This window comes from Typha latifolia, chromosome 5, assembly GCF_019914945.1.
Source record: "Typha latifolia isolate L0001 chromosome 5, TyphaL0001v2, whole genome shotgun sequence".
In the NCBI taxonomy this organism is placed as follows: domain Eukaryota; kingdom Viridiplantae; phylum Streptophyta; class Magnoliopsida; order Poales; family Typhaceae; genus Typha; species Typha latifolia.
This window is the reverse complement of record NC_133090.1, coordinates 11,873,535-11,886,666: the sequence shown is the minus strand read 5'-3', so window position 1 is coordinate 11,886,666 and position 13,132 is coordinate 11,873,535. Positions and strand designations below refer to the sequence as shown.

The 13,132-nt window shown below is 34.9% G+C and overlaps 2 protein-coding genes across 3 annotated transcripts; both read left to right on the top strand.

The window, feature by feature from the left end:
- On the top strand, positions 1-3,184 carry LOC140789758 (NADPH-dependent aldo-keto reductase, chloroplastic-like). Its single transcript, XM_073139576.1, has 8 exons — positions 1-82; positions 169-297; positions 1,448-1,498; positions 1,669-1,745; positions 1,981-2,068; positions 2,156-2,431; positions 2,531-2,776; positions 2,900-3,184. Exons 2-8 carry the CDS (start codon positions 181-183, stop codon positions 2,981-2,983), a joined length of 939 nt encoding a protein of 312 aa, XP_072995677.1. The 5' UTR covers positions 1-82; positions 169-180; the 3' UTR covers positions 2,984-3,184.
- Positions 3,185-6,553: 3,369 nt separating this feature from the next.
- LOC140789377 (uracil phosphoribosyltransferase-like) lies at positions 6,554-11,437 on the top strand. 2 transcript variants are annotated; one of them, XM_073139048.1, is made up of 12 exons: positions 6,554-7,461; positions 7,553-7,610; positions 7,708-7,786; positions 7,928-7,986; positions 8,362-8,439; positions 8,566-8,647; positions 9,167-9,215; positions 9,533-9,594; positions 10,120-10,187; positions 10,277-10,332; positions 10,422-10,469; positions 10,651-11,437. In XM_073139048.1, exons 2-12 carry the CDS (start codon positions 7,605-7,607, stop codon positions 10,718-10,720), a joined length of 657 nt encoding a protein of 218 aa, XP_072995149.1. In that variant the 5' UTR covers positions 6,554-7,461; positions 7,553-7,604; the 3' UTR covers positions 10,721-11,437. The 2 variants fall into 2 exon arrangements, with proteins under 2 accessions (XP_072995149.1, XP_072995148.1); XM_073139047.1 differs by having other exon boundaries at positions 7,548-7,610.
- The last annotated feature ends 1,695 nt before the right edge of the window (positions 11,438-13,132 follow it).

Below are 13,132 nucleotides of genomic sequence, written 5' to 3'. Positions count from 1 at the left end.
TTCATCCTTAATAAAAGGGAGAATTTACTGGCGATTGAACAGGTCATGCTCGACCAAGAGAAAAAGGAAACAATCGAAGAGGGTAAAGGGAATAATAGGCTACCTTTTTCTATTATCGCCGTCTCGGAAAGCTTAATCTCATCTATTCCACCATTCTTTTTCCCTCAGAAGAAGAAATATATGGAGAGCAGCGATAGCTTCGAGCTTAATACGGGGGCAAAGATACCATCGATTGGATTGGGGACTTGGAAAGCTCCTCCAGGCTCGGTGGGTGATGCTATCGTAGCTGCAGTGAAGGTACATTTTTACATGGCTGTAGTTTTGTTCACTCTTTCTATTTCTGTGATATAGATATTTATTATTCTCAAAATAAGGTGATTATTTTATGAATGAGTGTTTCTATATTCACTTGTATTATGATTAAGAGTGTAATAATAATTTTTGATATGATATAAAGTAAAAAAAAGAATGAATTTTTTTGTCTTTTATCACGATAACTACTCTTTAATTTGATATAAGATAGATACTTTTTATTTTAGAATACAATTATTATTCTGAATAAGGGGTTGTATTTTAGAATAAAGGTTTAACTTTTATTTGTTTTTTAACTCTATTTTACTTGACGTCTACGTGCAATCGTTTAGTTTTTTTTCAAACTTTTATTTTTTGAGAGAAGTGGAATTTAACTGTGTTTAAATCTAGAAACAATCATACAAATATGAGCTTTTTAATCATGTGAAAATATTTCTGTTAAAATTGTTAAAGTTTTGACCATTTTGTATTTTATATAAACTCCTTTTGTAATAGTTGCAATGTCTAAAATATAAAATGGAGAAAGAATAAAATGTAAAAAAAAAAAAAAGCTTAAGATAAAAGGATTTTTACAAAAAGATAATTTATCTACTTAAATTTTGTAAAACAGAAAAGGCATTTTGGTCTTTCTATATTAAAATTAACATCTGTTAGACAGTTGGATTTAGAATTATAAAAGGGTTAATAGACACAAATGAAAATTTGGAGAAGCACACTGAATTTTGTTTGCATAACCATGGGGTTGTAAAGTATATTTTCTCCGCAAATAATATATGTGTAATATTACAGGTGATCTATTTGCTAGAGAATAGAAGGATACCTGATGATTTGAACTAATGTTATTGTGGTAGAAGGAGAGAACAACTCTCTCCCACTTGGGTTTGAATTTTAGGGAGATAAGAAAGAGAAACTAGGAGAATCTGCAGTAAAAATGCTTCCAGAAAAATGTTATTTCAGCAAAGAACTAATGCTATAATTTTTTTGGGTGCCAAAATTCATCTCTCTGTTGCTACTCTGAAACATGGCTAAGTGACACTTATATCAATAGACAGAGAACTAGTGTTAATAATTTTTTTCCAGACATCATCTCTCTGTTGTTACTAAAACAATGGAAATTTGCACATATCTTCTGCAGGCTGGCTATAGACATATTGACTGTGCCAGAGTGTATGAGAATGAAAAGGAGGCAAGTAAATATTCATCTTCTTCTCTTACTAATCATTTTCCTTTTGATTAATATTTCCATTGATTGCTAAATATTACCATTTCTAGATTATATTTCAGAAACAGATATCGTCAGAAATGGGTGTTTGTAGCACAATCTTATTCCATATGCAATATTAAATAAATGTGCAGGTTGGAGATGCCTTGAAACAGCTATTTTCCGACGGAGTAGTAAAGCGAAGGGACCTCTTTATCACTTCTAAACTCTGGTACACGAATTTATGCCAAAGATTAAGTTGCACAATATAATTTGGTATTCTGTCAGTAACATCTCATCCATATATATGAGCAATTATCTGATGCTCATCATTAAAAACCTATATATTGTACTTCCAATTCTATCACTTTACACTAATTGTTGATTGCCACCAGACTTAAGATTAAAGGCATCTGGCAATAAAAATTAAACTGAAACTTTACATAATATCTGATTCTTATGAGCAGGTGTAGTGACCATGCACCTAAGGATGTCTCCAAGGCACTAAGTAGAACACTAGAACACTTGCAGCTGGACTACATTGACCTATATTTGGTATCATTTCAGACTGAATTGTATATCAGTATACTTCAGAGAATATAAAGAAAAGTCGCATGATCTCAAAATTTGTAACATGTTCAGATCCACTGGCCAATTCGAACAAAGCCCGGTTCTCGTGGATTCGAAGAAGAGGTCATCCTGCCTCCATCCATAGCTGAGACATGGAATGCAATGGAGGGATTATATGCATCAGGACAGGCACGGGCTATCGGAGTAAGCAACTTCTCGACCAAAAAATTGCAGGACCTACTAGTACATGCCAAGGTGCCACCTGCGGTGAATCAAGTTGAGTGTCATCCAGTTTGGCAGCAGCCTGCACTTCACAATTTTTGCCAGTCTACAGGCATCCACCTATCGGTAATGCAGAAAATAGAAACAATACGATCAACTCTACATTTCTACTAGAGGTACTGATAACTTCGCTATACATCTTATGTTCTTGGTGCAATTGGACAGGCTTATTCTCCACTTGGATCTCCAGGGTCATGGATCAAAGGTGAAGTACTCAAAGAACCAGTTCTTATCGAAATCGCCAAAAAGCTTAACAAGACAGCAGCTCAAGTTGCACTGCGGTGGGGGATACAAAGTGGTCATAGTGTCCTACCAAAGAGCACTAGTGAAACTCGTATCAAAGAGAACATTGATCTGTTCAGTTGGTGCATTCCTCCAGACCTTTTCTCCAAGTTCTCTGAAATCACACAGGTTATGTCAGTATAGTCTCAAATGCTAATCTGAAACCGAATATGTATATGTGCATTGAGTGAAAGCCATATGTTTAACATCATTGCATTGAGACCTCTGATCATGTTTGAATTGGTTATGCAGGCAAGGCTACTGCGAGGAGACTTTGCAATTCATGAGTCAGGACCTTACAAGAGCCTCGAAGAACTGTGGGATGGAGAAATATGAGTCCGGAAACTAATGACCATGATTGTTTTGTGTAATCTTGTAGCAATTAACTTAGCTTTATTGGACTTCGCCTTATTCCTCGCAACGCCATTTCTAGCAATCCTTTTCCACAAGAGACTCATTTTTTGATGAAGAATTGTTCAGCTATGCAATATGCTGCATTCGTATTCCTTATATAATGCGTATACTTTGTTTTCGGTACCTTATTCTTCTTCCCTCTAACCTTCCCTCTGATTTCATGGTCCAGAGATATAATTTCTTCGAACCATTCTTGCATTTATATTTTTACAGTACAATTTTCCTTGTACAACCAAACATCAAAAATAAAGAACAATTCGTTACCGTGTGCTTCTGGACATTGGTTACAGGATACGTTGTTCTTGCTTAATTTCCCATGTCCTCCGTCTACTTTGTTTGATAACCAATGAAGCAATGACCTTCGAGGATCATTATTATATCTGATCAAAAATAGTCTGCTATCAGACCTCTTCAATCTATCATCAACGTCGCAGTTGCGCGCCAGCAAGAAATCTGAGCTAATATTATGCAATAAAGAAGTAACTTGGAAAAAAGGGCTGAGAAAACGTCAATTGGTAAGAGAAGGGTATAAGTATGGGTTGCATCAAAAGATTGGCAGAATGCAAAGGCCTCAAAACAGAGTAAACAGAACCGCAACGCAGCGTTTTCGCCGTGGATGGCAGAGAGGCTTCAAAGACATGCTACTGGGAGAGGTGACTCTGTCATCCGACATATGCATCATTCAGACACCTCATCGCTACTTGCCATGTCACCATGCCAACACATCATTCTTCTTCTTCCCCCTTCTCTCTCTCTCTCTCTCTCTCTCTCTCTCTCTCTCTCTCTCATACTCAATATATTTTCCCACCCTCTCCTTCCTCTAATATTGTAGCAGTAATTCCGTAACTTTTATTTATAAAAGTTTACTCATCAACACTCTAGAAATTTAAGCTAATAGAAAACAGTAATTTCTATATTAATGAGTTTAGTGATTTTGAATAGTTGGGAAGGGTCAAATTTTAAATAGAGCAAATATTGATAACTGGGCATCGACCCTCTAAACTATTACTTGTTTTTATCTAGATCACATCATTATTATTTTTAGCATACTAACTCTCTTAAGTATGTATAACCTTCTAAATACTCTTCCTATTTATTGCCCATTTAATTTTCTCCATTATGAACATGTCACTTAATTATCATATGATTAATTTTAGGTTCTCTAAAAATAATAATTTAATATTTTTTATTTACGATTATCAAATAAGAGAGATATTAGATAGTTGAGGGTATCAAAGTGTCACAAAAATAAATAAGGTTCGATAAATAGTTCAAAAAATTTAAGTATAATTAACCAAAAATCTATATAAAAATAATGAAAGTAAAAAAAATGATCTAATAGTTAAGAGAATCTAAATATATAATTATCCTAAATCATACTTAAGGGAGAATTATATATATAAAAGACCATTCAAAGCCTTTTACAATTTAATTTTTTATTTATTATATAAAATTGAGTGTATATATTATCTATGGCCGAAACACATTTTGTTATAAAAAGGTGCACATAATTTATATATACGGTATACATCAGAGTATATTATTACAAATAAAAAAATATTATTAAATTATTAAAACCCCAGACCATTGATCTCGACAACAAGTTACTGTGAAACAAGGGGCTGGAAGGATTTATCCTGTGTACGATTAAGCCATGATGATCAATCTCTTATTACACAGTGATCTCTGTAGGCAATAACTTTTGAAACAAGATGAGCAACTGAAAAAAGAAAAACAGTAGTTTTGAATCCTAAACATTGTGCATGTTTTCTTCTCTACTTCTTTTACCGTAAAATCTCTGGCATCCAACTCTCATTAGCAACCAAAGCTAAATTGCCTCTCAAAAAGCGATTTTATAATCGAAAACTCCTTATTTTGCTATCCAGCTAAGAACTAAACAAGAGTCATTTCTTAGAGGTTACTTGTAAGCTACTTCAACTTTTAGCTCGCAAGAACCCTTAGCAAGATAAGATCTCTATTTAAGAGAAAAAAAAGATCTGTATATTTGGCAATTGTGCTCAAGAGAAATCAAAGGAAAATGGCAGCGAATGCACACTCCTCCTTTTGGCAATTTGTTCGAACTTTTGGTTCAAAGCGTCGTAAGGAGAATTGATTCTCTTTTGAGGTTATTATCACCTTCGACTTTAATTCCACCAACAAAAAGAAAAAAAATCCTGGCCGGAAAAGTTTCAGCATGCCGCCACAAAATTGTTTGCCTTTGTACTCCATTTAGCCTGTTTGTTATGATCGCCAATTGAGAGAAGAGAAAATATAGAATTTTATTTTATTTGGGCGATGATGTTTTATACTTATGGATTTATTTTTAAATGCTTGATGCATAACATGGAATATACAAAGTGTGGTTTCCATGGAATTGTTGTATATGAACTTCTATATACGTGAATATAATGACTTGCTATATTTGTGTTTGCAATTGAACATCTCTATAGAGTATTAGAGAAGACTGCTTTTCTTTACATGCATCTATAATTCTATATGATGGAAAGAGGAAAGAGACAGGTGAAGAGAGGATAAATCTCTTGGATAGATGTCTCAATGCTAATCCGTAAGCCATATATTTGACATATTTTTATATTAACACATCTGAACGTGCTGGAATTGGTTACGCAGGTAAGGAATATATAATTATATTATGGCTTGCTCATTGTCCTTTTTGCTTTAATTTTTTTTGCAAACTAGCTAATAAGCTTAATCACCATGTTTGTTTTATGTAATCCTTCACAAGGACTTATTTCTTGATGAAGAATTGTTCTTCCTTTCGTTTTGTTTTAAACTTTTTATGATGTATATCGTCAAGTCTTCGGCTCAAATTGGAAAGGGGCGTTCGAACGCTCGATATTAATTTAAATTTGTGTTCTATCCCTCGCTTTGTTCAAACGGATTACAACTTGAGAGTTTTGAGGGTGTTAGTGTTCGAATTGTGGGATCAAAAAATATGAGTCAAGAAACTAATCATCATTGTTTGTTATGTACAATCTAACTTAGTTTTATTTGCCTTGTTCATCAGCCATGACATTTTTAGCAATCCTTCTTCACATTAAGGGACTCATTTTCTGATGAAGAATTCTTCAGCCTCTCCTTCACAATTCTTTTCATTTTTTTTCCGATAAGATATGATGCATTCATATTTCTTACATAATGCATTTACCTTGTTTTCGATACTTTATTCTTCCCTGCCTTTGGTAAAAAACAAATTTCATTTCAGGATCGTTTCTTATTAAGAATGAGGGCAAGATGGTATGTTTCCGAGTGAAATATATCACCTTGTCTTATGAATAAACCTTACGGTATAATGACATCTATAAACAGTATACTTTGAAATGAAGGGAGGTAAAAAAGGCAACACTTCCCACTTGTGAGTCGTCAGAATTGCCTTCAATATTTATAGTTACAACTTACAAAGATGTACAAGTTTTCAACTAACGCCTTTCTATATAGTAAAAAGCATTTGTCTTCTCCCTTGAGCTCTAACCTCTGAAGTATTAACTAGCTCAGAAACCCACTTCAAACTTACATAAATAGTCTCTCTCCCAGGAGCTAGCTTTCTCTTTATAAATGGTTGTTAATGCTCAGCAGGTTTCTTCTCTCTCTCTACGGTTCTCTCTATAGCTCTCTATCTCTCTCTCGGTTTCCATGGGAGGAGCAAAGGAAGCGAAGGTAATGGCAGTGAAAGAGGCAAAGGTTGTCTTTCGTCCACCTGAGAGCCCTTTTGAGTGTAATGGTGATATGTTTGCGAAGAACACGGAGGTCTATTACTCGCCTCGCCTTGTCATCAATAACTATTATCCAGATCGGAAACCTCCTCGTAAACAGCACTGCTTGAGCAAGGTCTTGCATGCCGGAGCTCAAGTGCTTGCTAATGGAGTCCTTCGATGCATCGGTTTATGACCTTCAATTAGTTACTGGAAAAATAATTAGACTTTCTTTATATATATATATATATATATATATAATGGCTTGCTGTGTTATGTTGATATATTGTTGAAAGGGTTTTCTTGCATGTATACCCTTCTAAACAAATCTCTTGTTTAAATGTTGATAACTATTTACTATTTGTGTGTGTATGTTTTTTTTTTTAACATCAATACGTCTCAATTATTAAGATTTCCTCAATTTAATTGTACAAAGATAGTAAGAAAGTAAGGGGGTATACATAAAAATAAGAAAGTAAGGGGGGCATACTTGCAAAATTAATATATCATTTTTAATTGCAGTTTCCTAACTCTATCTGCAAGACTGTAACGCTCTTATCTGTAAACCTCTCTATTTCTCACTGTCCAAAAATTCCCGCGACTTCCATGGCCGCGACCATAGCCAATACGCCGATGCTTTCTCGCCAACTCCCCTTTCCCTCCTCCATAAACCCTTCATCCAATAAGGTATGCTTCCTTATTCTACTTGATAGTCTATCCCCTCCTTATGGTCCTAATCCATTCCTCTCTCTATCTGTATACATTTATCCTAGTTAAGTATCCGGAGGCGGAGAGCTGCAATCGAGGTTAAGGCCGTCTCGGATGAGAGGATGTTGGTAGAGTTCTTGTACTCTAATGCCGCTTGTTTTAAGATCTGGAGTTTTCTTATGCAATGTTTTTTTTTATATATATATATAAATTGTTTGAGCTCAGGTTATGGTTCCGCCGCACCCGCTGATCAAGCATTGGATCTCTGTTCTCAGGAACGAGCAGACTCCTTGCGCCATCTTTAGTAAGTTTGTTTTCGATTTCAAAATGCTTCCTTTTAGCTGTTCTGAGGTGAAGCGGAGGTAATCTACTTCAATAAATTACGGCAGTTCATTTTGGTACACCTTCTTTCTTACCTACCTCCTCTTTTCTATCATTGTCTTAGAGAGTGCAATGGCAGAGCTTGGAAGATTACTCATATATGAGGCTTCGAGAGATTGGTTGGTGAGTTTGATGTTGTTAATGTCGATATGTTTTAAAAGGCTGATTGCATCATGTTCAACTTTTTGCGATATTTTGCAGCCATGAGGGCATAAGATTAGTAACAGAATAAAGTGGGAAATTGGATATGATTTGTATCTACTAGGTTTTATCTTTGTTAAAAGTTATTCCAACCATAGAAGCATCAATATTATTCTGTTTCAAGTTCAAAATCCTTTATTGCTCATCTCAAGGCATTACTTCTAGAATTAGGCAAGTATGAATAATGTCTTAAATTTTCACTTGCTACCAAACAATGCATGCCAATGCTTCAGTTGATTACTTTATAGATGATCTAGCAGTCCATATACCTCTACCTAACATTTTTCCTCTTTGCAGCCTACAATTACCGGAGAGATTCAGTCACCAGTTGGTGTTGCCACTGTTGAATTTATCGATCCACGAGAGCCTGTGATGGTACAGAAATTAGCAGTACTTATTGAGTTGTGGGCAATTCATTAGTATAATATTACAGTAAATTCATATTACTACGGTGACAGATGACAGGTTATTTTACTGATCATTTTTTTATTGACGTAGCAGATTGTTCCCATATTGAGAGCTGGTCTTGCTCTAGCTGAGCATGCTGCATCTGTTTTGCCAGCAACAATAACTTACCATCTGGGTAAGGTTAGATGCCTTAGTCTGTTGAAATGGCAATGTAAGAAATTAGATATGCTTCAAAGATGCAGAAAAATGATGGCTTCTTGTATTATAGTATATATTATATAATTTGGACTAACTTTGGCTTATTGGTTATTACTCTCTATATTGACATCCTTTTGTGCTTCCATATTTGTGTTTCTTATGACCTGCTTTTACATTTGTACTAAAAGTCATTTGTGGCATGAAATTTGGTTTAGAGAAATTCCAACATTTTGAGTTATTTTGAATTTTCCATAACAAGAATGGTTGCAGCTCTTCATATGCCAATCTTGATTTTTTATGAATATGCTTACAGAAATAATTATCTTGTTTGCATATTGGTAAGTAGATGAAAAAGAATAAAGTAATCTTTGCCAGTTTGCTTGATACTGGTCAGTGATTTTGTAACTAATCTGAATTCAAAATCATTTCTGGTGATCTTTTTGTTATATAATGGTATATGTCTATGTAATGGTGTTTCCTTTGTTTGCAAATGAAGGCATGTACCGAGATGAGACAACATTGCAGCCATCTATATATCTGAACAAGTATGTGCCTGCGATTCTTGCATATTCTAATGTATATTCATATTTGGAGCTTTGTGCTTTGGTTGTTTCTTTCTTTTCCTCTCCTAGATCATATTGCTTTATACTGGCTTCCTCAATAAATGTCGCTATTCTTTGTCGTTTCTCTTGTACAATTTTTTGCAAATAGAGACCCCGCCTCTATGTTTCTTCTGCTTTTTCAAGCAACTTATTTGTAAGACCAGATATTCTATCTTTAGATACCTCTGCAATTTATAACTGCCATATTACATTGACCAACAGAAGAAGTAACAACTGTCACATATATTTGTGGAATGTAGCTTACCCAACAATTTTCCAGAGGGATGCCGTGTACTTGTCGTGGATCCTATGCTTGCAACTGGTAATTTCCTGCTCCTATCTAATTGTTTTATTTCTCCTCCTGTGATACTTCAAGTTAGTACAATCTCCATGCAATCCATACATTTGGCTGCAGTTTGTGACATTCGAGTGCTTTGTGTCGTAGCGTTAGGTTTAATAATTCTTTTTTTTCTTGAAAGGCAAGAAAAAGAGAAGACCATTTAATGCTATGATATGAAGCACTCGAAAAATGTAGTTAGGTTGTTGATATTACTTTCAGTCAAACAGCAAAGAGTTTAGTTAGTGCATAAATAGTTGCACTCTCCTTCAGTCCCACCCACCTTCCTTTCTGCCCCTCTCCCCTCTGCAGTGGAATTCCTCTTCGCAATGTTGGCACAGAGGTAACTCTGCTGCTCTCTTCCCCCTCTTGTTATCTTCCCCTGCTTCTCTTCCTCTCTTTTGAGTCATGGGCGTCATTATAGGTCCCTGATAATTTCTGGGTAGAATTGTGCTTTTCCTGTATGGATTGGTCCATCGTCGTATCTTATATGGTCAACTCATCTTCCAGGAAGTACATTAGTTGCAGCCATTGATTTGTTGAAAGATCGTGGAGTTGGCAGCAAGCAAATAAAAGTTGTGAGTGCAATAATATTTTCTCCTTTCAGTCAACTTCTTTAGCTTTAGCTATTCTGTATCTTATATTCCTGATCAAGCTGCAAATGTAGATATCTACTGTTGCTGCACCTCCAGCTCTTCAGAAGCTTAGCGAAAAGTTCCCAGGGTAAGTAAGGTTTATATATTTACCTTATCATTATATAGTTCTGGGATAAATTTTCTTTGACCAAACAAATTTGCTGGCTTTCTTTTCAGGCTTCATGTATATACAGGAATGATAGATCCAGACGTGAATGAAAAAGGGTATTGCTCTGATCCTGTGTGATAAAGATCATATATAATGCCAATCTATCTGCTTTGCTTACACACACACACACACATATAAATATGCACAACTACGAAATGACAAAAAATTGAATCTCTCTGGACATGTTTTTCTATAATATTTATTTATTTTACTAATCCTCGTACATTCACTACTCAGGTTCATAGTTCCAGGATTGGGAAATGCTGGAGACCGCAGTTTTGGTACCAACAGTCATGCCCTTTCTTAACCCCTTTCTTCTATCAGCAATGCAATTTTTGGAGTGAGTTCCCCATTTTATCTTTCCATCGGGAGACTTGATCAATTTTAAGTTTAGTCATGTGTAGCAGATGGATGTTACAAATGCTTCTTTTTATGAGAAGGTTAAAAAAAGTGCCACTTCTAAGCAAGGTTAGGTTTGCGGAATAATGTCAACTGGTTCAGCTGCTATGCTGCAAAGCAAGAGAGTGTCACCATCAGGGACTAGAATGGCTTCTTAATTGATTGAATCATTAGACCATCTATTTTCTGACAACAAATTTGTTTCTATTTCCTAGAATTACAGTTCACTTTTAATCTTGTAATAGGAAATGGTAGCAGCAGCAGCAGCAGTCGTATTTCCAATCCTTTGAGTGTGGTATATTAGATACGTGCTAATTATATATATATTGATTGTAATCTGATTACACTCAGCAAGCACCTCATGCATCAAAGCTGAAGAGCAGAGTGAAGACTATGGATTTTGGAGTTGGGATAGTTGGGGCAAGAAGGCTCAAGTGCAATGAAATTTGATCACTTGGCTGCTCAAACTGCACCTCTATGGCTAAAATAGGCTTTTAAATTGCCAGGCCTTGCAGTGGGGTGTGCTACAGCCTACAGCTATTGGGGCGAAAGCGAATCGGGCACGGAACGGATTATGGTAAAATCATATCCTCACCCGCTTCTACTGTTATTGGATAGTAAATTTGTCACCCTATTTGTGTTAAACAGGGATACAGGTAGAGATACAAGTAGTATAAATTTAAGCTGCTATATGTATATATATATATATATATACACGGATATATGGATATGAATTCTGATGCAATCATGTAACATATACGTAGGCAAATCTAATGACAAGTTGACCATTCTCTCTAAAAGAAAACTATTCAAAAAGGCTTAAAAAGAAGGATGTCCTACTATTGGACGAGTTTTTCTAAGCCGTACAGAGAACTCTACAAACCTATTACTATAATATAGATCATTTTCCTGAGTCGGAAATTATGACGCATTGAGTGCAAGAAAGCCATCTTATCATCACAAATTTTACTTCACAAATTTTACTCCACCTAGTTCGCCGTATACTATTTTCGTTGCAAGAGATCTTGAGTTGTTGGCCATTGGTCAACAAATTCACACTACAGCAAGGACTTAAAACATAAATATTAGTAGTGAGGAGTTTTTTAACAATAAGTTTTCTTTAATTCAAACTAGCACATGCCCACATTTTATCCAATGACCGTAGAACGGCTTATGCCCGGCATGTTTGAATAGCATGCTACTTGAAATATTATATTTTTATGAACTTAGAGAGAAGTTAACCACAGAAGGGCAGGCAGCCAACTTCTTTTGAACGTTTTCAATGGAAGTAATTTTACGTTGCTAGGATGGGATGATGAATATTGAAAACATGCACAATGACTACTCTGACTGACTAAAAAAAAGTCAATTGAAATAACTTAAGCTGCCCTACTTCTGTTATATATGTATATATATATATATATATATATATATATATATATATATGTTTGAAGAGAATATTTGGAGTGCTTGAATGATATAAAAATATGCATGGGATGAAATGATTTTTTCCCAAAACGGTTTTAAGATAAAATTTTATGGGCATCTTGTAACTATGAATATTATAAGCAACAATATGATAAATATAGGAATGAACCATCTTTCACATTTATATGCTATTAAGTTAAATCATTGGCTTAATATCTTTATATCTTATGGGCCCTTCCTAAAAAGCTACCAACGAACGCACTAAAAACAGAAAAAAAAGGAGACTTCTTGTCAATCAAATATTATTGAAATTAATATTAGACAATTCAACTTCAACTCTTTCACCTAATTTCGCAATCATCACTAAACATTTTTTTGGGTAGAGATAGACTGAATAACTATTGTTAATCTCACACCTTTGACGACATTAAACAAAAAGAAAATGTAAAATGATAGAAATACTCTTCTAAATATATGATATAAGGGATAAATTAATATTTCTTTTCTTCCTTAGAAAATAAGTGTATAAAGGTTACAAATCTAATAATATATGAGTGACGTGATAATTTATAAATAGAAAAAATATTATAAAATTAATGTCACGAGAATTTGAGATATTTCTAATAACTTATAAACTATATATATATATATATATATATAGAGAGAGAGAGAGAGAGAGAGAGAGAGAGAGATATCCCCCGTAAATATTTAATGAGAAAAGATACCATTTCCCTGAAAGAGAGAGGATGCCGTTTCAAAATTAGCTTAACAGAATTGCGATTAAACAAAATCCGCGATCCAAGGACCATTCGCCACTTGGCAACAAAGCGATCCTTCTCGCAGCGTCGCAGCTATAAATACACCGTAAGGGGCGAACGTAAGGGGCAGGAAC